Below are 25,076 nucleotides of genomic sequence, written 5' to 3' on the forward strand. Positions count from 1 at the left end.
TATATTAGACAAAATTGCAGTTTTCAAATTATTGTCATAAAGCAACCTTGACAAATAAATTTTTTTTAAAGCAGAGTTTATTTCCCAAAGCTATGCCTGAAAATCTGCAGATTCACAGACCACACTGGTGAAATGTAGTTCACAAGATCTTGAATGCCACATTTAAAAACAGAATGAGAAACAAAGTCATTGGCATTTGTCAGCATTGCATTAACAAGTCCAAGAAGTCATTGATAGGTTTCAGATGCAACCAATGGAGAAAAAGACACATTAGCCAAACATCTTAATGACCAAGACTTAAAATATTCAGTGGGCTGATGAGACAGAAGTGGAGCTTTTTTAGAAGGTCTGTGTCCTGTAACACCCTCAATAAAACTAGCACAGCATTTTAAAAAAGCAACATACACACAGTCAAACATGGTGATGATGCTATAATGGTGTGGGAGTGCTTTGCCGTTTCCAGGTACTGTAATTGATAAAACTACGGGTTCTGTTCTCCAGCAGAACAGAATTAGTTCAGGTACTCAAGCCGACTTGGTGCATCAGAACAAACATCTCAAGAACACCAGCAAGTCCAACTCTGAATAGCTAAATAAGAAGGTGTTAGAGTGGAATAGGTAAAGTTTGTACTTCAATCTGACTTCATTAGAACAAACACAGTAAGGTAAATAACATTACATATGCTTAGAGAGATGTTTCCACCATCCCTGGGTGTAAGGTCTACTTTTTTCACCCTGTCAAAGCAAACAAAATGTATTCTATACCTAGTACATATCCACACTGAAAACACATTCAAAGTATAATTTTATTGTATTTTATTGAAGTTTCACCATCTCGCCAGGAATGTTAGCTGGAGATAGGCACCAGCAACCCTCCCGACCCCCCTTAGGGACAAGGGTGTAAAGAAAATGGATGGATGGATGGACGGACGGACGGACGGATGGAGTTTCACCAAATTGAATGTTTCGTGAGTGTAGAGGTGGTGAGGGTCAAATATGTATGGATGGCCATTTTAAAATAGAATAAAGTTTTTTCAAAGGCATGTCTTAATAAAATATAGTTCAGGTCTAACAAGTCAAGCATTTACTTTTTAAAACAAGGTTGATCTTTTTCATAGTCCTTTAAATTTGTGAAATAGCCCTTTACCGTGAAGCCGAATCAGAAGCTAACTTCAGCGTCGCTGCCTCGCCATCGTGGAAAAGATCCGCTGACTCAGCCGTACGTAAGTTTAAAAAATATATTAAACTCTCTAATTTACATTCTATACCATGTTTTACCCATCATCATCCGCGGTAATTAGCTTTAGGAAGGCTGAACGGTTTTTATTTTTATCAACATGAAGTCGTCTCGTTAACATCTTCTTGAAGTGCGCGCCATCTTGTGGCGACATAACGTAGTGCTGAAATAAATCACAGTTTAAAGGAGAACTCCACCGACTTTACGAACCTGGCTGGTTAGCTCCAGGAATGAAAACGTTAACTGGTAAAATGGCTCAAGTGATTCAACCGTAGGTGGGATCGTAGACTACAGGTTTAAAGTCTCAGATAAAATATGTCAGTAGTTTAAATAAGTTTGCTTACCAGTGCTGTTTAGCCGGCTCCTCATCCCTCTTGGAGGCTAGCGGATGGAGACTACAGTAGCCGCTACCATGGCAGCTACTAGCATAACACACCCAAATCTCCACACAACGGTTGGTAGCAGCGCTGCATTCTGGGTAATGTAGGCACGAGGATTAAAATCTCGGATCTTTTGGTTGAATTTAACATTCTAATCAGTCTCTCTACCCAATTTTTAATATTTAAGTTGCTTTATGAAATATATATTAAATATAAATGCTTTTATTACAGCTCTGACAATATGTTCAGATAAATAGTTGTAATAAAATTAATCATGCAAAAATAAGAATACATTCGGATTATACTTTTAATAAGCACTACAGCTAGATCTTCAATAAGATAAATAAAACCGGGTATTGTTTAAAATGGTCTAATTATTGGTGCATTAAACAGCATGCAATATGGTTGCCAGTAGTCCGACTCACTGCTTTGTGTTTTTTGTATTTTTTATTTTACTTATTGTTTACTTATTTTTCTAACAAAATAGAAATATCTTTTATTGCCCCACAGTGGGGAAATCCCAGTGTCACAGCAGCAAGTTCCGTGTGAGCATTTATATTTACACAAAGGTAAAACAGTAACAACAAAAACAATATTCAATAAGTAAGGACAACAGTTACAACATGAGAAAATAATACTGTGCATGAAAAACACCATACTCTGTATACAAGGCTTTAAATTGATTAATTTGTTTTTATTTTAAATCTGTATTTAAAAAAATATTAACATAATTTTAAAAAAAGCTATTCCACCAAATTTATTGTAATTTTGTACAATATTAATTCAGTGCAAAACACACCTTTAAATGAAAATTATACAAATGTTATTGTTTCTATAAAAAATAATGTACATCACAGTTATCACAGTTATCTAGATTCATTAATCTTTCTGAGTTCACTGTAAAAATTTAGAAAAGGTCTCATTTCTGCAAACTGGTTATGCTTAAAGGTTGAAAACGAACACAGCCTATTACAATGTCTTAACTTTATTTCTTGTCAATCAGATTCAAAATAAATGAATCCTTTTTTTGACTGGATTTTACACAAGACATGCCACATTGAAAAATGTCAAAACATTTGAAATATTTTATCGTCAGTTTTCTATGTCACAAAAATCTGATAAATGTTGGATCCAAAAGTAATGGACCCCATATTGGAGAGATTTTGACAGTTCTGTAATTTTCATACTTTCTTCTTAACTCATAAAATGGATCAAATTTGGGTTGTTGTTGTTGTTTATTCCCTGAGAATAAAGTGTTGGGATTACACACAGAATACAACTCAAACAGCAGCACACACACAAAATAACAAACATTTTGGTTAATTTGGCTCAGGTTACAGATATGTTTTTTATGGCGTAGTGGAGCTGTAGTTTAGCTCAAAATGATTCATACTCATGGCAGACTTATGTTTAAAGTTGTCTTTTAATTTTACCAATGTGATTTTTTTTTTGACTGGCATTAATAATAGTGTTTTAGAGTAACCCAGTCAAGAGTCTCATCTTGAATCTGATAGGAAATCTGACAACTTGGACTTGTAAAAATGTAAACTCTAAATCCACCAAGGTTATGAAACATTTCAGGCTTATTCGTAGCTTTCCTTATATCGTACAAAAATATAGTGCAAAGAGAAAGCAGTTCAGAACTTAATACAATCAGAAGGTCAAAGGCACTGTATTTTATTTAGCAAAAAGATAAACCTTTAAACGTAAAAACCCTTGCAACCAAACGCCATCCAGTGGCATATTAATGATATGTGAATAAAATCTTTTTAAAAATCCAGTAAAAAATAATTTCTTGTTTCACAGCTTAATACAAAAATGTGTGGTGATGACACTTTAGTTCTTTCTTTAGCCCTGATGAAGCTTTAAGCCGCTGTGGTGACCCAGAAATGGATCCAAGATGGCTTTAGGTCTTCTGATGCCTGTCGAAGTTCAAGCTAAATTTGAGGCCATCAGAGGCAAAAGCGTTGATTCTTCATGGTACAGAAAGAAAAAAAAAGATATATCAATACCTGTTATTGACAAGGAAAATTATTTAAAAGTTTCAGCTGCAAGAAAAATTGAAATTCTTAAGAACGCTTAAGGTGGGAATATTACCTGGGCTTAAAGATGCAGTAACTTTAACAAAAATGTGTTTCTTCCATATTTATATTACCATAATTTATTTGATTGATTGATTGATTGATTGATTGATTGATTGATTGATTGATTGATTGATTGATTGATTGATTGATTGATTGATTGATTGATTGATTGATTGNTTGATTGATTGATTGATTGATTGATTGATTGATTGATTGATTGATTGATTGATTGATTGATTGATTGATTGATTGATTGATTGATTGATTGATTGATTTGTTAAAACTGCCTCCATTTTGTGACAGAATGTTATAAGACAGATAATCTATGAAAAAAGTCAAGGTCCTCCACCTCCTTCCAGTGCTACTACTGTGGTCTGCAAACAATAGTACCACTCCCAGTCAAAAACAACCAATCAGAACCAGGAAGAAGGTCTTAGCGTGTCAATCCACCTCATGTATGCGCTGCTAAGTGTACTGTAGCTTACCGTTACAGTAAAACCAATTATCTCCCGTCATTAGTGACCATGCTAACTAGCCTTAGCATTCGTAGCAGGCTATGTTGTGGTGAGGAGGCAGCGTTCAAAGGGAGGAGACGAGCATTAGAGTGATTGACAGCGCTAAGAACCTCCTCCTGGCTCTGATTGGTTATTTCAGACTTAGTGGTGTGTTTCTTCAGTTAGTACTGGGAGAACTGGTAGAAGGCAGAAGAGCTCAAGCTTTTCTCAGATTATGTGTCTTATACTGTCACAACAAATATGTAGTAACATCTATTTGTTAACTGCAGCTTTAATCAAGTGACATTAATTTATTAAAACAAGAAAACAGGCAGTAGATTAGTTGATATTTAAATTAAGTAAGGGTTGCATATGTAGGATGATGTGTAGATTTTCTTTTAACTAATTTTACCTTCTCTGTGATGGGAGCTTTTGTTTTTCCTGCCACACGCAAAGAAAAAGATTAGTGCAAAATTATCAACATTTTTCAATAAAAAAAAAATTGCAGTTAGCTTACCGGTGATAGACAAAGACAGCAATCATTATCAAAATGGATGCAGCATCTACTGAAATCCATAATGTTCTATAAACAGAAAGTGCCTGAAACATACAAACCAGGGTCACAGAGTTCAGAAAGAAGTGGTACAAAACGGAACCATGAAAGTGTTGGATGATCAGTTGATAATTAAACCGCTGGAGTGGGAAGAACAAACAAGCAGCCGCTGTTACTGCATGTGTGCACATCACTCACCATGGTCCAGTCAGGCTGCTCCATTTTGCTAAACACCTGGCAGTTGTTAGTAGTGACTGAACTGGCTCCTGCACACCACAGCAGAGAGAACATCCAGCGCTCATTGACCACATACATGTTCACTTTAACGCCGCCATTTCGAAGGTCCCTGTCGGATATAAACTCAGCATGAGGTACAAAAGAACATTCAGGACTGTAATATTGTAAACACATAAAGGCAGCAGATGGGTTATACCATAAACTAGGAATAAATTCAAAGCAGGAACCATAAATGCCCATACTGTGTGTATTTAAGTAAAAGTATGTTTGTAACTGTGTGTAAATGAATGACCCAGCTGCAAAATTAAAACCATCTGCTTAACACTGAGCAGTTTTTGCACTGTGACATTGCTTATTATCCTGCTGTTGCTATGGGGAGGAGTGTTTGGTCTGCAGCACAGTGTAGGTGGATGGTTCGTGTCACAGTAGCATCAGAATGAATACCAGCAGCACCCAAGCTTGTCTTCAACAATAACCCAAATCAGCCCTCAGGTGCTGAATTTTAATATTGCATCGCTTATTGCAAATGGAATTTAAAAACGGAGTTAAATATTTTATCTTAATGTGATATTTAGAATTGTTTGATGATGTGAAACCTTTCAACAAGGAATCTTGTTGAAAGCGAGCAAAATCCTGTTTTACATCATTGTACATTTCCAATTGTCTTTAAAATGCTTCAAATTGGCACATCTATATAAGTTGGTCTTTTAGCGATTTAAAGATTTATGTAAATACATTAGAAAACTGCAAAGAAAACCACCAGAAAGTAACCCAAAATAGGCATGGGCATGTATTTTATTACAGCCTTTTGTGAAAATTACCTTTTTTTTTAGATTTTAACACACAAACCTAAGGAAACTATAGAATAAGTATCTACAAAATTGGCCCATAAATCAAAAATATTGCACCGTATTGTCCTGTTGTTGTTTATAGATAAACTCTGAAAGTATAAGTTGATATAATTAGTTGACCTCTCTCAGGTCTAGCCTGCAGTCTGCTGCTTTACAAACATGCCTCTTGCACTGTGTCACCTGTGGTATAAATACAGCACTACCTTAATAACAGTCTTGATTGATGAAACTTAAGCTTCCACAACATGGCTGCCTGTGTTTTCGCAACTATCAACTGTCATAGTTGTCTGACTCATAAGTGAGGAAAGAGTAGCTCCTTCAGGGTGCCGCCACTTTACTCTTCGCTGACAGCAATCAGACGTTTGTCTGGCATTTCATTAGAAGGACTTATAAACTCTACATACAGTATTATGGAAAATGTTGCAGCTTTGAAGTCGTAGCTATTCCTTTAGCAATTTTGTCATCATAAACAACTTTGATGCCAAATAGTGGGTGCGTGGGTTTTTAACAACCAAATGTTACAGTCAATCACCAGCCACTGTTTTCATCCTCAGTTTAACGTGGATTATATCTCGCTCAGTGAATTTTGGTTCATTGTATCCTATTTCTGGGCTATTTAAACTACGGTTTGCCTTGACAACAGTAGTCTTACCACATCTAATCCAGAGTGGATTTGCAGAAGTGGATAGACTCACATTGCTGTCAAGGCAATGCGACTTTCATCATCTATTCCATAAAAAAGTTCCTTGCACACTTTGCATGCATTTAAATCTAAACTACCAAAATATTGATCAATATTTTTCAAACTGTTTTGTTTTTGTATTAGTCTTTTACAGACTTTTATTTTTTTTTTTACATCTGACAAAAGTTAAGGATCTACTGATATACTAAACTAACCTTAATTGGCCAGAAGAGGGCAGTAGCTAGAGTCTCTGTTATGTTTTAGATCCAAATGAAGGCAAAATGAAGATGAAATGAATGTGTCAGACATTGAGACTTAATATTCCTTGTGATTCTTTAGAATAAAAGAAACTGTTTGTTTACTCTAAAGATGAACTTAAAGAACTAAAGAGATCAGAAAATGATCTTAAAGTCATCAGGTGGATTTCCTCAGCCATGAACAACACGCTGCAAATTCAGAAAACATCTAAGCCAAGCAAGACATGGCCCTAAGAGTGAAGCTCTTTTAGAAATAGTCCTCTCATAAGTGGCAATATTTAATATTGGCCAAATGGGCTTTTGCCCAGGGTGTTTATCAGCAGGGGTGCAAAAGCACAACAAGTTAAACTAAATGTAAATGTTTTCTCAGTATCAGTTTATTTTCTCTTAATTAAAAGTTTCCAGATCAGAAATCTCAGAGATTTAGCTTGTGTTGATCGTTGGGGACACATGCCACACAGGCATGACCAGGCATGCAAATGTAAACATGATCAATAATAAGTTTTGTTGTATAAATGTGAAAATCCAGTGTCACAAAGGAATGCAGCGGTTAATGTTTTTGCTGCATCGCAACACTTCCAAAAAGTCAGTGAACTGCTCCGATTCATGAACTCCTTTAAACATGTTGCAACACTGTTTTTCATTCCTTAGTAAATGTTTTATGACTGCTCATCCGTTTAACAACACCCCTTTAGGTTCGGGACGTTATTCGGCTGTATCCCCTTGAGCCAAGTTTCACATGTAAAGCACTGGCACCTTGTCCAGACATGCTTCTATTCACTACACTACTCTGCATGCCAAACCCAATAAAAACAGTATCTGCAGACAATCTAAGTGTTTTTTTTGTTGGTTTTCATCTTGTTCTTAGGTCGTACCTGATTTCATCTGCAGACAGGTCACTGTATTTAACATTAAGGTGAGCTCCATTTTGTGCAGACATCTCTTTTGTATTGTTGTACACCTGGATGAAGCTTGAAGTCTTCTTCACATATTCTCTGTTTTGTGGTGGAAGCCAGTAGATCTAGAAAAAGACAAGACTTTAAAATCCTGCAAAATGAAATGTTTTCAAACTTGCAAGGACATTTGAACCTACCAATTCGTGGTTGATGCCTGAATCCAAGATCACTTTCACAGTGTCCTCAGTGTCATTAGTGTTACTACAATTTTCGGGACGATACAAGTCAAATATAATGGAAATATTGTGCAGTTTGGCGAGGTCTAGAAGCTGCGTCAGTGTAGGAATAGTCTGTGTTTCAGCTCTCTCTCTCTGGCTTTTGTTGAGCAGGTGAACGGTTTGAAAAGGATCGTTCTGGAAAGACAGATCATTTTAGTGTTTTTTGCTCGTTTTAAAATTCAAACTTGTAGCAAGGCTCATATCAGAGGCAGCACTCACCTCTATGAACCATTTCCCTGCATTTAGAGACTGCAGCTTGCTTATGTCCACCTGATTGCCACAAGAAATCTTTTGTGTATCATTTGTTGTTCTTTTGAGGAATTCGTTCTTATTGTCGTGCATCAGAAAGGGAATTCCGTCTTTGCTAAATGAACAAACAATAATTATTGAGACTCCTGTAAATGCTTCATTTTTATCTGCCACATTTACAAACAATCCTCACAAAAGCATTGATGATAAATGATAATAGAAATATTAAAGGGCAAAATGAATAAAAGCGGTAAACAATTTAACCCTACCTGAGCTGCACATCAGTCTCAAATACTTTTACTTTGCACTCTGTTGCACTCCTTTCAAAGGACATCATGGTGTTCTCTGGTGCCAGCTGAACACAGTCAGAACATATGAGTGAGAAACTTTTTTTGCACAAACTACCCTGAGGCTGTGAGAGCACACAAAACTCAGTGCACATTATATTAAATGGAGCTTATTGTTGATCGAGCAGCAGAGCATGGCTGCAGCTGCTGGCCATATGGGGCCCCTCATATGACTTGCAACGGTGCAACACTTTCAAAAATAAGAAAAAATGCCTTGTTGTTGCCCAACACACAATCAATATTGATTCTTAAATAAATAAGAAGCTTCAGTTAAATATTACTGCACTTCTTTCCATGCAGGTTGTTTATTTTTAAGTTTTTGTCTTGTTCAAAAGGATGCTCACCATTGGTGCTCCTCTGTGGCCCCAGAGGTCTGGTTTAGTCAAATTTATTTCCTTTATGTCGATCAAACAGGGTGAGTGGATGAGCAGGGGACACAGATAGATGAATGCCGACAAAATAAGGAATGATGCTGCAATCAGGAACTTTGATTCTGGAAAGAAAACAAGACAGCCAACTGTTTATGCTGAGTAGGTTTGTGTATGGTTTCACACTATCATCTTTAGAGGTTTGAAGGACTAGCAGCAGGATGTCAGCGTTGATTTCATCTTTGCAACATACTGTCTTCACCACTTTTCACTAAAGTCAATTATTGGCAAAAACAAACTATACATAATGTACGAGTGATGTCAAGTAGTCAATTAATTATTAGCTGCATTAATCAAAAAGTAGGTTGATATATAAATGTTAAATAAATGAAGAAGTTTGCTTGTTTTACACTTGACTGTCCCTCCCTGCCCTTGCCTGTCCTGCCTGCTCTGTTTTGTCCTGTCTTTTTCTATATTTTTTTTAGCTTTTCTTTGCACATCCTACCAATCTACAAATTATGGATCTGGTCAACCGATCTCTCAATGCAATTGATCAAATTTTCTTGACGAGAAGACTGGGCACAGGAGAGCTCTCTTGACCTGCGGGGACACACCCGGCGGGATTAGCCTGGATTTATTCATGATAACGGGATTTCTGCTGTTTGGAGCTTGCGGATTCCTGGCTTACTGACAAATTTGTGACGGACTTGGCCGAAATAGCGAACGCTCAGACTTGTGGTGTGGACAGAGACACAAGTTGGATGTGAGCCTTGCTGAGACTCGCAGCCCAGCTGAGGACTCTAAAACTCACTAATGGGATGGAATCAATCTTGGAGAAGTTGCTAGTTTCGGTTCAGTGGAACGACCAAGCTAATCTGGATAATTGGGAACTGAGATGTATCGGAGAGACTTTAGGGAAGATTGAAATTTATAATCTACCCGACCAAAGACATTCTGTATCTGAATTGGCTTTCCCCATGTTGCCTTGGAAGGGCAGCATGTTTCCAATCTCCTTGAAGATATGTAAACATAACGCTCCGTCCCACCTCACCCCCTCCTGTTATCCATGCAGCTGTGGAGCTGAGCGCTCCCAAGGATGTTCCTCGATAACAACATCTTTATAGGACTTCTGCCGGCAGGCTGAGCAACGTTGTTTCATGGCCCTGTGACGTCACCGCTTTCACTCATGTCTTTGTTTTGCCCACTGTTTTGTCTGAATGTTGCCATTTGCGATAATGTGTCCTTTCCTCTTAGAAACTGTGGAGCACTCACTTTTAACCCAGAAAAGTTATTAGAACAAACTTGAAATCCAGAGATTCTAGTTTATTAGTCATTATTTAGCTTATTTTTTAGAAACTGTAGAGTATTCACTATTTAGGCCAATATTAGGTTAATTTTAGACTATTATGCAGAGACTCATATTATTGCAACCCAGAAAAGGAATTAGAACGAACTTAGAATCCAGAAAAAAATTTTTGGTAACACTTTATTAGAAGGGCTGTGCATAAGACTAACATGACACTGTCATAAACATGACATAACACCAGTCATGAACATAAAGAAGTCTTTATGAACGTTTATGACAGTTGTCATGAAGTGTCATTTGGTAAATAATGACACTTTTAATGCAAAGTTGCTCTAAAAGTTGCATTAAAAGTCCATTAAAAGTGCCAACTTTGCATGATTTTGTAAATAATGACACTTTTATTGCAAAGTTGGCATTTTTAATGGACTTAGACTGAAACACTTAGAAACCTGATTATTTAAATATAAATCATTATAAATCATAGAGGGCTTTTTTTGTTTTTACCATGACTGTAAATGTATTCACAATTTTTTTTCAAAAGCTACTTGCTTGTTAAATTAAATGTCCAAGCAAAACCCATTTCTAAAATATAGATGAGTTTAAGCCAACCAATCATTCTGAATTTTAGAGAAAAAACACAGAAATTCACAAAGCTCGCTAAAAGTTTTAGCGTTTTTTTTTTTTTTTAGAGTCAACCTCTTCAGATCTCAAACTGCAGTTGAAGTTTTTCCAAATAATTTTATGGCAATTTGTTCATCTGCTCCTGAAGACGAGCTTCGCTTGACACGGAGAGATTGTTTGTTAGAAAACCTGCTAAGCATGTGTAAAGTGGTAGCTGTTTGTTCAGCAGTTAATCTTCATGACAAAATGTAAAATGTCATGTTTTTTGACAAATTGTCAAAAAAAAAAAAACACTATTTAAAATCTCATCTTACAGGTTAAAGGAGGTACTGTCCTATGTTGCGCAATGCCTCATGTTTACCTTGGCTCCTGCTGTCACTTTTGGCTCAGCATCAGAATGAAACTGTGACAGAGATTTCTGTTTTTTTACTATTATACTTCTAACTGACACAAACAGCCATTACTGTGTTGCTTGTCATAGTTGAAAAGGATTTGTTTACTAATGTGCTAGAAAAACAGGTGTCCAACTTTCTCTCTCATTCTGGTAAAAAATAAAGAAATGTAACAATAAAAAGTGAGGATAAGCGTTGGGATGAAGAATACCAAATTGGTGTCGTACATATGGATTAAGTAGAAAAACAAACTGAAATGTATTTTGAACTGAAATGTTTTATTCCTTTAAAAATAAACACCCACATTTGTCCTTCATTTTTTAAAGAATGGCAGAAGCTGTAAAAGATTTGAGTGTTGCTGTTAAAGAAAATTAATTTCCTTTTCTTACATTCATTTTGAACTGCAAGTTCAAAATGAATCTGTAATAACAAAGCAGATCTGAAATGCATGTTAAGCTTATCTGGCTCTAAATGTTGCATAATGTACTCACATTCCCTCACATGAGTAGTCACTTCGTGATTCATAACTATTACAAATTATTTAATGACTAATCCTGCAACTGAATTTATGTCTCATGAAATCAGTCTATGCAATGGTGCAGATGAATCATGTGTTTATTTACTGACATGGATGTGAAACTCACTTTCCTGGACCTGGTTGAAGGACTGGAAGACCAACCAGCTCAGCAGGGTCAAGGCTCCAACAGCACCGAATTGTAAGAAAGGAGCCGTGTACTGCAAAGAGAGAACAAAAAAATAAAAAGGTCAGCTTGGAGTCTGGAGTTAAACCTCTACATTGTGCTTGGCAATAAAAACTATTACAATAATTTAGTGAGAAACGGAAAATGTAAATGGCTATAATAAAGGTAGGCTTTAAAATTCAATGAGACAGACATTACACATGCCCTTTAGGCCTTTTGGAGAAAAAAAACTGCAAACTGAAGTGTGAAGTCGATTTGCATTTTCCGGTCATACTCAAACATATTTGCATTTTAAAAACAGTATGCACAAGTTACAGTAATTTACAGTCTTTCAAAATGAAAAACTGTTGGCTGCTGCACTTCCTGCTTTATTTGTAGCATTAAGTTTATAAAGCAGAAAATGTATTTCTTCTCAGGTTTTATCTGCAAGCCCTAAAATATGTTACAGCTGATTTATCAGGAACTCGTATAACAGCAGAGAAAAGATGCTAGTGTCTGCAGCTGATTGATTTCTATCAAAGAAGACTGTATGGTGGAAATGAATCAAACTTCAATCAGGTTTTAGTTTAGGGGTGTGCATATTTATGCAACTAAGTTTTTATATGCCTGTCAAACTGATTTTTCTGTCAATTATAGGATATATGACACATCAAAGGGTGAAAAAAAGTTACGAAACAATCATTGAGCCGATTTTTCAAGTCTCATAAACGTAAAATGATATAAGGGCGCTTAGAGAGTCAAGAAACATTGCATTGCTTCTCTTATGTTAATGTAATATCAATAACAACAGGCATTGGAAAAAAATGGCAAAGAAATAAAAAACTTGATCAGGTGAATCCCCAACTTTGATGATCCACACACTCACTGTACCTGAAGTGAAAGAGGAACAATATGCCATTCTTCTGGCTGTTTAAGGGTCATTGCTGAAATCATAGCAACGATGAGCAGCACTCCAAAACATATCAAAGCCTGCATATCAGAAAAGAAAATGTGATAGTTAGTGCTGTGTTTAAATCTGATCTTCTATGTTGAACAAGTGAAGGTTTGTTCTACCTTGTGGATCCAGTGTAAGTCAAGATTTTCTCGTAAGACAACTTGGACCAGTGCAAAAAGCTGCAATCAAGATAAAATGTTTACGTTTAGACAGAAACAGTTGAAGAAATCCAATTTTATTCAATTTGATATGATGCTTCTCACCACCAGAAGAAGGCAGTAGCTGGCAAACAGGGCAAAAATGATCATGGCCACCATGAAGTAGTTCATGTGCTTGTGAAGATGGGAGAATAACAACCTAATAATAGAACAGAAGAGATTAGGACTCGGGTAACAGAGCAAAAGCCACCACTGAAAACAAAAAAGCAAGAATGGGTCCTTGGTTTCCTGTTGTGATCACTCACGTATTAAAATCATCTCGGTCGTTGAAGATGACCAGCCAAATGTAAAGCCAGCAGACGGAAATTAGGGCCCCAACAGTGACCATTATGCACCAGCAGGTTGAGCGCTGTGGCAAAAATATAAGATCATCATTTGTTAGGTTTCTAGATAAAAATGATGCAGGTCATGCAGGTAAGTGAGGTGAAAGATTTTAAACATTCTCTCCTTGTTGACTTTGTGCTCCTTACCGTGACAGCTCAACTAAAACATCCCTTTATATTTTCTCAGGTAAACACACCTGCACTTTTACAATGGAAATGATAGGACATCGTCATTCTCCTTCTCTTTGTACTCCAGGTAAATCTAGCAAAACCTGTCAAGGCTTGTCAGTTTCTACATTGTTTTTGGCACAAACTGGAACCATTAGTCATCACATCTTCATCACCTTTTTATTAGTGTTTTAGCACTCTCTGACAAGCAAAACGGACCGTTTTTAATTTAAAATGTGATTAACAGAAGACAAACTTATTTGTAATATTTGTTTTTGAAGATTTCAACCGTTTGTAGACTATTAATCTGTGGTTACTGGGAATAAAAGTTCTGCTCAATACTTTAAGTTATCCTTAACATTAATAAAACAGCTAAGGTCCGTAAATTTACAGAGGTGCAACTCAATAAATTAGAATATAACAAAAAAGTTTATTTCACTTATTTAAAAAATAAAAAGGGGAAAGCCATACAAATATGACATGAAGATTCTTTATATTTCAAACATTTACTTCTGTAGTGTTTTTATTACAAACACAATAATTTGTTCAGCAAACAATTAGAATATTATATGAAAGGAGACTGTTTACAGAGTGCTGTATGAAAGTATATTAATGGAAAGTTAAGTGGAAGGACAAAATGTGGTTAAAAAAAGACAAATACCAAGGAAACAACTAATTTAAATGCGAGTTTGGAGCTTCAGGACAGATGCATCAGATATGGACTTTTTAGCTGAATTAAGTGGTTCAAGATCCACCACACACTGACAGATCCATAAAACAGGATGTTGCATTCTTTGAGTTATACCTCTCCTGAACCAGAGGCAACATCACAAAACTGACTCGACTACTGCACAGAGGTCCAAATGTAAGATTTAAAGAACTCATTGTCCTGGACATAGAATACAAGCTCCATCATGTTCAATAGGACTTCTCCTACTTAGACATTTGATCTGCTGGCTTTAATCCACTTGTTTTACCAAGAACACTTCACGTTTCCCTCTTCTGTCAAGCTTTATGCTGATTTTGTTTTCCAGCAGGAGTTAGCAGTTGCCCACACTGCCAAAGATGCCAATACCTGTTGTAACTATCACTGTTCTTGATCGGCTAGCAATGGAGTATTGTCAACAGGAAGATGAAACACCAGACCTAACAATGCAGAAAAGCTGCTGTTGAAACAACCTGGGCTTCCTCACCACTCCAGCAGGGCCCCAGGCCTGTAGTAATTCATGCCAAAGAAGCCTGAAACTGCAGAGTTTTCATTAGCTGTAATCCATAATCAAAATCAAGAGATACAAGAACATGAAATATATCACTGTGAATTTGACTGTGATGCAGCTGTTGCTCAATGGCAAGTGTAGCTGCTTGGGATTTTGAATCTGTGGCTTTGATTCCAGCTTCTTTCTTGTGCCACATTTTAATGTGGCCCTGGGCAAGGCACTTAAAGCCAAGTCACCCACTGGTCTATGTATTGTGGTATGAACATGTCTCGGTTTGTGCATGCAACTAGGCGAACGTGTCTCTTGTGTAAAGCACTTTGAGCGGTTGGTAGAGAAAGCTAAAAATAATAATAATAAATACATCCGTTCATCATTTCTTTTTCTTTTTTTTTACTGAATTACTGTTAATTGACCTTCTCTATCGACTAAAAATTAATTGATAAGCAGCTATTTTCTCAAAAACCCGAGTTTTGTCTTGTGGTAAGAGGTCCAACCTTCTTTCCATAACATAAAGGCTAATTTTCATAGCATGCTAATGTAGCTCCATCATGCAGAACCTCTGCTGAAAGACAATCAAGTGTTTATTTCAAAACAGAACCGCATAAAGTGCATCATATATCCCACACCAGACTGGACCATTTCACTTTTCCGTTCTGGTATGCTGTTGCCATTTTTATTCCTATATCAACTGACTCCACTTAAAGCTGCAGTACGCAGCTTTTATAAAAAACATGTCTTTTTACATACATGGTAACTGTTGCCATGTTGTGATGGTTTGTGATGAAACAGAGAATCTGTGAAAAGATCAATCTTCACTCTGAACTACTGTTGCTGGCTGAACAAATACACCGCTCCCAACCAAAAACAACCAATCAGAGCCAGGAGGAGGGTCTTAGTGCTGTCAATCAATCTCATGTTTATTGCTAAATGTGCTAGTGGTAGAGAAACAACTTAATGTAACTGGAAAACTGTTTATCCACCGTCGTCAGTGGCCATATTAACTAGCCTGAGCATTCACTACCGGTGAAGCCGGGGGAGGGATGAGCAGCACCACATGGGGGTGATTGACAGCAATAAGACCTGACACTGATTGGGTGTTTCTTATTAGCCCTGGGAGCGCTGAAAGAAGGCGGAGAAACTTGATTTTTTTTCCCCAGGCTATCTGTCTCATACCATATTTCATCAAATAAGTAAAAAAAAATTATTTTTAAAATAAAAATTACATACTGCAGCTTTAAAAATGACCAGAGGCGCCCTCTTCTGGATGGTGGGAAACTACAACCCTGAGAAAGTCTAAATTGCTTGGAATTCATTTTAATCTGATAAATCATTGATTGACAATTAAATTTGTATGGACCTGAAATTTTTTATGTATACGTACCTTGTTCTCGTTGTCCCTCTGCTCCTCTCGACGGCAGCTAAAGAAAGCTCTGCTGAAACCTCTGCAACATCTGCCCAGGGCCATCACAGCTCTTTAAATTCACAGTGAAGAAAATGTCTGGAGGAGGATGGAGGAACTCTTATAATCCTTTCTGTGGACACAGAAAAGAAAGGCTAGTCTCATTCATCTCCCCAAGCACATGGAGCAATGAGGGAGGGGATAGAAAGCAAATGAGGCAGAGGTTCTTTGGGTGCTAAGGCAATTTCTCAAAGGAGTCTGTGTACAAAAGAGGGGATAGTCACTAGCCTACAATGGCCAACACCATGGGGTATTGAGCGCTGCACAGTCGGTCCTGGGAGAGAACTCTAGCTTTTTGCAGCACAAATGGTCACAGTGACAGGCACAGCCAAGCACCGATAGCCTAAGCAGGAAACAAACTCCCAGTGAGTAAAAAGCTGCAAACAGAACAGCTGGACCTGAAAAACAGCTAAAAGTGTACAAGGGATTAGGCTGTCCATCACCTTTCTAGAAATGGGTCATATAACAAGATAGTCGACATGTTGGGACTCGGCATCCTTCAGTTGTGCCAGGTTTTGGTTGCCCGCACACGTAAAGGACATGGGAAACGGTCCTGTCACTTGTGTCACTCCAAGATGAGTTATTTGGGGCATCAGTTGTGAAATCTACTGTTTTACGACCCGTTTCTCGCTAGACCTGCTTTCACTTGAGATTCTGCCAGTTTCCTTATCACTTGAGTGGTTTTCGTTTTTACAGATAAAGTCCTCCGGGTCTTCACTTGAGGCTTCAAAGTTAGCTGATAGGATCAAGTGAAGAAAGATAAATCTTAATGTTGCATGCTGCTCTGAAAAAGGTTGAAGCCTTACTGGTGGTTCATGAGATTTAATTACTTCAAAAGCACATTCCATTCATCATAGCACTGAAATCCACACATCACCACTGTAAGAGCTGAAACACGTAAAAGATGAGTGTAACTAAGCTTTTTACAATGTTTCCATTTATGTGCTACTTTAGGTTTATGCCACGTAAACCTATTAACAGACAGAATACAGATTGAAATAAATAATAATAATAATAATACTTTATTGATCCCCTAAATGGAGAACATTTTATATATATTTTTTAAATATATTTTTTAGAATTAAATCCTTGTAGCACCTTTTCCCTCTTTATAGCTGGTGCCAGTATTAAACAATGTTTAAACACGTTGCTTCGTGGAAAAACAAAGTGCCGTATAACTACGAACTGCTGTACTAACTGCTGTAACTGCAGTGACTTACTAACTGGAGTTATTTGTATGTAAACACAGCGGATGCGCACGCAACTTCACTGTAGAAAGAGTCTGCTCACTGGTTGCCATGGCTACCCGCATTTATCTGGCTGTTTTAAGACAAGCTAGCTTGTTTTCAGCGTACTTACAACAGCGTGATAAAATAAGTTATGCTACCAAATTGACATTAGTTACCCATTGGTGACCAGTGAGTGGATAAATGTCGACAGAAAATGGCCCAAATTTAAGTGGGCGGAGATTATTACTATCAGTATTAAATGAATTTTGTTCACGGTAAGATCGTCACCTCAATGAGAAATGTCGAGTTCTAGTTAAGACCGACATATTCATGATGAGCAAGAGCACCGAAGTAGGGCTCCTAAAATATCCGTTTTCATAATAAAAAAAAAAACAACAATAAAAAACTGAATTCATATTTAGCTTGCAAAGAACAGATGAACAATCATTTCTTCATGTTTTGGTCACAATTAGCAGTTAGCATTAACATCAAAATTACTGGCAAAATGAAACGCATTCAAATTTGCTGTAATAAAAGCACTTATGCTTACACTTAGCATTATTATTGTTTCTATTTATTGTAAAAATGACACCTAGACATTAAAAAACTCTGCTGGAAATAATTTGGAGGATTAGAGTTAATGAGGACTTGTTGGGGCAGGTCTGCATACCTAGTGAAACCAGGAAGTCTTGAACCTAAGCTGAAAGTAGAGCAAGAACTATAGACTAACCACTTTGACAGCTTATGTCACGGTAACAAAAGGACACAAACATGTGATCGTTACCTGAAAACAATATGCTTCTTTGTTACAACAGTCACCCACTTATGAATTTACGAGTTCATTTGTTGTGCAAAATTACTTTCTTCCTTGCAGTTTATGTTGGGGAAGTAGAAAACAAAAATAACCACCTTCTGGCAGAGTAAATTATCACATGTAGAAACAACTTGCAATTTGTTTCACAAAGTTTTCTTTATGACTTCACACCGCATCATGCAACCTATACTCAAAGAACTGTGGATTTCTAAATGAGCTTAATGAGAAATGTTAGAGAGCCAGGTTTATACCGCTGTTTAGATGAAATGAGGTTTAACAAAACAACTTCCTCCTTAAAATAAATGTGAAATCTTTCTTTGTTCTTGTATTGGTGCAAAGGAGTTTATAGTGATAAGAATTGTGATACAAATCTGATAACACAGTTTGGTTTGTTGCTGTTTCTGCTTGAAACCTTTTTCTTCCCCACTGTCAATAAATATAATATACTTGAAAAATGAATAAATAAAATTCGACTGGGCTGCTTAGAGCAACAAATAGATAATCTAATCCAACTGGTGAAAGGGCCAGAGATTGAGTTTTATTTTAAGAGACAAAATGTTAAATTGTTTGTCTTGAAGATTTTTTGTCTTACTTTTTTTTTTGTTTGTTTAAAAAAAGTTTTGTGGCTGTAGTATACTTTTTTTTCAACAGTGGACAGAAGTAGAGCGAAGGGAAAGACGATGAAGCAAAAGACGTGTTAAGGATTGTATCCACTGCATATATTTGTAATTTTGCGTTTTTATGATGTGAAACATTTTGAACAACTATTTCTATGTACAAATAAAACATTTGTAAATAAAATTTATATTTTATTTACATACTTTATTGCTGAAATGTGCCATAGAAATAAACTTGATTGATGATTGATATACGATGCACCTGATCTGTCACTGAGCCACATCTATGTTTTTCTAAAAAGAAAGTGTGATAAGTTTCTTAACATTTTTCAACTTTGTTATCACAATAAATGCCACAAAATAGATGAAAGTTTATTTGTTGTCTTTGCTTACTCAAGATGTTTTTCACCAAACATCTACAAATACTTTATATATTTCAAACATTTTAACTCTTCTTTACCGATGACCCATTTTTAGATTTCAGAGAAGCTTCATTGTTAGAAACCTTTTCAAATTCATTTACTGTTAAATTTTAACCTCCAGCAACTATTTCCTTCTTCCCTTTTTTATTGCATTACTTGGAAAAGGTGACCTTTTATTTATTTCAATTATTAACCAGAAAAACTCCTTTTATACTTTTCCATCTAAAAAGCCTAAAAATACCAATAAAATCTACAATTCTAACATTTTGTCACTGCTGAGATTTATCCTTTTCTCATAATTTTTGTACTTTGATTTCATGTTTTTATTTGAGAAGTATTACTAGCGAACTCAGCTAAAATTTTATGTGTATTTTTATGTACAAATACAAAAATGTGTAGATACAATTTATATTTTATTTACAACCTTTATTGTACCCCCCCCCCCAAACTCTTCTTCTTCTTTTTGTACTGTTCAATATAATTTTTTAGAAATGTATTAAATATTGTTCAGAGTTAAGTGTTTTGTGTTCACATAAATACAAAAAGACAAAAAAAAAAAAAGTATATGAGACCAGACTGATAAAACCATTTGGGTTCAGGCTGTTAATTTCATGGCAAACAAATGTGCACATCTGATTAAAGGTCGTCTCCGCTGCATCATGGAGACAAACCCCTCTAATCTAACCACTTAATCATGCTTCTCAAAGAGGATTAAAAGCACGCGCAATGTTTCCACCTAACCCTTCATTACCGAAATGAAACCACGAGTGACACACAGACCTTCAATCCGGCTCACAAACACGCGCTGCTCTTCGGATCCCTTCTCCGTTTGGCTCCTCTACACCTCTGCTTCGCTTCTCGCATCTTTTTGTATGCAGTCTTGATTCGTGGGCTGAATGAAAATTGGTCCTGATGAATGAATGTGGGGGCACGGAGGGGGAAAGACACAGAGAGAGAGAGAGAGAGAGAGAGAGAGAGAGAGAGAGAGAGAGAGAGAGAGAGAGAGGGAGGGAGGATCCGTGTGCGCTGCGCAGGTAGATGCTCTAAAATGACTTTTATTTTAAAGTGTCGGTATAAAACATAATAAGAAGGGACTTATTTAATTTAAAATGTTGTAAATGTTGCTTAAAGATGCAATATTTACTAAAAGCAGCAAGAAAGTCATCGGTTCTAAACCCGATGTATTTCTTCAATGTCAATGCTTGGATTCTCTCCTCAGTACAAAAACATAACGTTAAGGTAACTGTTTTTTCTAAGGTGTGTGTGAGTGTGTGTGCTTGTCTATAGCTATAGCTACTGTGTGTCGCTCTATTGCCCATTTTCTACGGTAACAAAATGTTTTGGATATTACGGTCAGTAACTGTTGGTGTTTCACAATTTTCTACCGTAAATTTACTTACTTTTTTGCAGTTTCGACTTACGGTATAGTTCCATGTAATTCCTACGGTAATGAGATGTTTTTGGATATGACGGTCAGTAACTGTTGGTCTTTTACCGTTTGTTACCGTTAATTTACTGACTTTTTTTTACAGTACAGTAAGTCGACACTGCAAAAAAGTCAGTAAATTTACGGTAGAAAATTGTGAAACACCAACAGTTACTGACCGTATTATCCAAAGAATCTTGTTACCGTAGAAAATACATGGAATTACAGTAAGTCGACACTGCAAAAAAAAATCCATAAATCTATGGTAAAAAAAAAAAAAAGGTAAAATACCAACAGAAACTGACTGTAATATTCCAAAGCATTATATTACCGTAGAAAATACATGGAATTATCATAACTCAATAAACATATATCCTAAGCAATTTTGACAGTCATGAATGTAGAAAATACAGAAATATATTGTAAAAATATAAGTAATTGTAAAGTTCATAAAAAAATATTGTAATATTGCCAGCAGTTAATTACCCTAAACTTAACAGTACTAATCAGCCAAAATTAAAATTTTTTACTGATATTTATATCTACAATGTAAAACCGTAAACAAGACTGCAAAAGTAATTTTTACAAAGAACAGAATGCTGGTGTGATATTTTGGTTTCTTTTTTAATAATGCCTTTAATACACCAAACTGAAATCTAAGCAGTAGACCAGGCATCGATCTGGCAACCCACCAATTGCAAAGCAAACTCCTACAGCCAACGCCACCATCATTTATGAGAATATTTGATTAAATGATGCGTTTGAGATTAATTGTATGCCGACCATAGATTTCTTATACATTAAGAGAACTGTATGTTAGCCCCTCTTGCTTGGATGAAGTTGAAGTTGGTTTCCAATTGCTTCTTCCAATTTGGGAAATGGCTAAAGGGCAATTCCACCTAATTTTTCACTACCATCAGCGTATTTAATTAACTCTAGCTAAAAAACGACAACATCTAGACTCTTCAAGTCTTGGCTAGATTATTCTCAACTCATATCAGAATATTTAAAACCAAGTGTGGGATTTGTGAAACCTTTATCTGATTTGTGAAACGTCAATAAAGAACAATTCTAGTGTTACCCAAAATCATAAAAGTTGTGAAGTCGCCCTTCATTCAAGTTTCATAAATCCCACACTTGGTTTTAAATATTGTGCTATTAGTAGAGAGTAGTCTAGAGAGTTTTTTATTTTGTTATTGTGATAAATAGCAGGGTTTACAGTAAATGGAGACTGTTACTTGTCATGTAAACAAATAATTATCTAGTTTGTATTACTGCTTGATCATTCAGCATCAGCAGCAAGTTTCTTTCAACTCTGTTCCTGTAGTTGAGTGTGGCTCAGGAAACTGTGGTGTCCTGAACTCAACACAATAAAGTCACAGTGCACTAGCTAAGGCTGCTAACTAGGAGGTGCTAGCTCAGGGTGCTGAGAGCCCAGTAGGCCTGGTCCTTGTCAGGATGCGGCTACTGTCTTTGAAATCAAGCTTCTGCTATTTTTGCGCGTTCACAAGGAGAAGGAAACACATCTCTGCATCACAGGTGAGCTCCTATCATGGTTTTAACTGAAGTTAGATAACTTAAACCAACTGATAAAGAAATGTGTAATTTCTGAGCCATGGTGTTTATGTACATGCACTGCAGCTAGATATTTGTACTATATGGAATATTTAATTTTCTCAGATGCAACACTTCCGTTAATGTTTCTGTTGGAACGACTGCAGAGATTATATACTGCTCAAAAAAATAAAGGGAACACTTAAACAACACAATATAACTCCAAGTAAATCAAACTTCTGTGAAATCAAACTGTCCACTTAGGAAGCAACACTGATTGACCCGACGAGGGTCCATGAGATTGTCCTGTGGTTCCTTTTCTACTTTTTTTGTTCTCTGCATTTCTGTCTTTTTCTTTCTGAATCACCATGGCATGGTCCATCAATAAATTACAGCAAAAGGGTAAATGTGAATTTTGTAGACTTTTCCCATGACTAATAAATTCTTATTGTAAGTCTTATCTGTACATAGAGAATCTATAACTTATTTTGAGTCACTGATATGTTAACTGACAGAATTTTGAGAGCTGAACTAAGGATTTTTCAAGCAAACAAATGCTATTTTTGCTGTTTCTACGAATTGTTTTGAGAAATGTGCTTACTGTTGTACAATGACTTGAGAAATGCACCAAAAGTAACTGAGAAAAACTAACATAGCATAAATCGTCTCAGGCGTATCTATTTGTTTGCCTGTATGAAAAGTGTACACATTTACAGCTTTGTTTCTGCTAGCTTGCAGGAATTGTAACTTACATAAATGGTTGAAGACAACTTATTGGCCTTCATGAGACTCAGATAAATGGTGAGTATCTATTTCATAAATTGCCTAAAACGGTTATATTTGTTTTTATTTATGTTTTTTGTTTGTGTATTTTGTCTGGTTGCAGAGRGGATCACACCTGTCGACAACAAACAAAGGTTTAAGAACTACTGAATTTTCAGTCAGAAATGATCATACTGCCTGGTTGAAGTACCAGTCTCCATATGCAAGTCAACAAAGGTGAAACAAACATTTAAGCGAATGGTGCATTTATACGATGTTCATGTAGTGCATCTTTCTAATTTTTGCTTTGTTTGTTTTCCAGCAGAGAGGAAAACCCGATTGGCAATATGCGAGTCTCAATTTCAACCAGTGACTGGGAAGACTACAACCATCCTGAGCAAAGTCTGAACTCAGTGACTTGTGACTGTCAGCCCAGATCAAGAATCCTTTTATCACTGGTTTTTCTTCTACAATAGGTTATCTCTTATGTGGACACATGCTGTTTTTTTGTTTGTTTTTGTTTTCCAGATCTCAGTAATACCGTGAGGAAACTGGACAGAAAATAGAATCAGTTCTATTTTTAACTGAATTTTTAAATAGAAATTGTTTCTGTAAGTGGATTACTCGTAATCTGTATTTTTGTTTAATTTGAATTTCTTTATAACTTTCTGTATAGAAATGCTGACAAGTTACACTTCCTTGTTTGTTGTACTATAATTTTTATGGTAAAATTCTGGTAAGAACAGTGACCAGAAATTTACCATAAGGTTTTTGGGGGTTTTTTTAATAATAAAATGTCAATATATCATACAGTCTGGCCGTGTTTTTCACTTATGTAGATACTATGCCTCAGGCAGTATGACCGTATTTACTATGGCAAAACCACATATTAATTTTTTTATTTAACATATTTCAGGAAATACAGTGTTTTACCATATTTGGGAAATACGGTAAAATACTGGCAGTTTTGGTTGCCAGAATTTTACCGTATTCTTAAAAAATGGTAAAATACTGCATTTTAAAAATACGGTAAAATACTGGTAGTTTTGGTTGCCAGAATTTTACCGTATTTTTAAAAATACGGTAAAACACTGCATTTCCAAAATACAGTAAAATACTGGCAGTTTTGGTTGCCAGAATTTTACCGTATTCTTAAAAAACGGTAAAATACTGCATTTGCAAAATACGGTAAAAAACTGGCAGTTTTGGTTGCCAGAATTTTACAGTATTTCTAAAATACGGTAAAAAACTGGCAGTTTTGGTTGCCAGAATTTTTCCGCAACCACAGCTGCCAGTTTTTTACCGTAAATTGAGGCCGTTTTTTTTTTTTTACAGTGTAGTGACGACTGGCGACCTGTGTCCACCACACACATCCCACCTCACCGGGAAAAGAGAGGAGTCAAACAGTCAAACCACTGCTGTTCTTCTGTTAGGCAGCTTACTGTACTGCAGATAAAATCTCTTTATAAAATACTAATGGGAAATTTGATCACTTGTACCAATTCAAGTGTGAGTCTCTCTCCAAACTGAATAAAGTTTTTGAGTCATTTGGGTCGCTGACCCAACAACTGCTAAAGGAAAAGCCTTTGTTTCATTTTCTTTCTGAATGACACAAAAGTAAATGTGGTGGTGGTGTCATGTTGTTAGTAGTGATTGTAGATCACTGGTGACTTTAGTGAGTGAGTGATGGGGAGGTCTGACCACTTTAAGCTTGTATGACTTTTTGTCTTTGATCACTGTTTAAACCTGAGAATCAGTTTTTATGCTGCTTTTGGACACAGATGTTCCGCCTTGGATATTGACAATACTGATGAAACCAAAACCATCTTAACTGCAGCTTGGATTTATGTTTTGACTATAGGAGGTGCGTCAACAATGATTCCCCTATTCAGCTGCTCAGTGACCTCGTTTTACAGCCTTTAATATTTGTCAGCAAAAAATGGACAATGAAGTTTCTCGCACAGCTGGAACGCCACTGCACCAACAAAAGAGGATCGCTTG

The 25,076-nt window shown here is 36.3% G+C and overlaps 2 protein-coding genes and 1 long non-coding RNA gene across 8 annotated transcripts in view; 1 reads left to right on the forward strand and 2 right to left on the reverse strand.

Annotated features, from left to right (window-relative positions):
• Positions 1–1,682, reverse strand: part of dlg3 (discs, large homolog 3 (Drosophila)) — a 109,484-nt gene extending 107,802 nt beyond the window's left edge. Inside the window, exon 1 of the mRNA XM_008420772.2 lies at positions 1,581–1,682. Within this exon, the coding sequence (XP_008418994.1) occupies positions 1,581–1,605 (25 nt within the window). The 5' untranslated portion in view covers positions 1,606–1,682. The remainder of the gene's footprint in view (positions 1–1,580) is intronic.
• Positions 1,683–2,638: 956 nt separating this feature from the next.
• On the reverse strand, positions 2,639–20,823 carry gdpd2 (glycerophosphodiester phosphodiesterase domain containing 2). 5 transcript variants are annotated; one of them, XM_008420760.2, is made up of 17 exons: positions 20,734–20,823; positions 20,114–20,225; positions 16,174–16,324; positions 13,330–13,433; positions 13,130–13,223; positions 12,986–13,045; positions 12,803–12,901; positions 11,876–11,966; positions 8,889–9,037; positions 8,467–8,552; positions 8,168–8,312; positions 7,868–8,083; positions 7,650–7,795; positions 4,946–5,093; positions 4,712–4,794; positions 4,607–4,635; positions 2,639–3,589 (listed from the first exon to the last, which is right to left on the reverse strand). In XM_008420760.2, exons 3-17 carry the CDS (start codon positions 16,255–16,257, stop codon positions 3,549–3,551), a joined length of 1,575 nt encoding a protein of 524 aa, XP_008418982.1. In that variant the 5' UTR covers positions 16,258–16,324; positions 20,114–20,225; positions 20,734–20,823; the 3' UTR covers positions 2,639–3,548. The 5 variants fall into 5 exon arrangements, with proteins under 5 accessions (XP_008418982.1, XP_008418983.1, XP_008418984.1 ...); XM_008420761.2 differs by lacking the exon at positions 20,114–20,225; XM_008420762.2 differs by lacking the exon at positions 20,114–20,225 and having other exon boundaries at positions 20,755–20,776.
• Positions 20,824–22,592: 1,769 nt separating this feature from the next.
• On the forward strand, positions 22,593–23,604 carry LOC103471628 (uncharacterized). 2 transcript variants are annotated; one of them, XR_534690.2, is made up of 3 exons: positions 22,593–23,114; positions 23,200–23,312; positions 23,398–23,604. It is a non-coding gene; the product is annotated as an uncharacterized LOC103471628 (long non-coding RNA). The 2 variants fall into 2 exon arrangements; XR_534689.2 differs by having other exon boundaries at positions 22,594–23,114; positions 23,401–23,604.
• The last annotated feature ends 1,472 nt before the right edge of the window (positions 23,605–25,076 follow it).

Source organism: Poecilia reticulata, linkage group LG10 (genome assembly GCF_000633615.1).
Source record: "Poecilia reticulata strain Guanapo linkage group LG10, Guppy_female_1.0+MT, whole genome shotgun sequence".
In the NCBI taxonomy this organism is placed as follows: domain Eukaryota; kingdom Metazoa; phylum Chordata; class Actinopteri; order Cyprinodontiformes; family Poeciliidae; genus Poecilia; species Poecilia reticulata.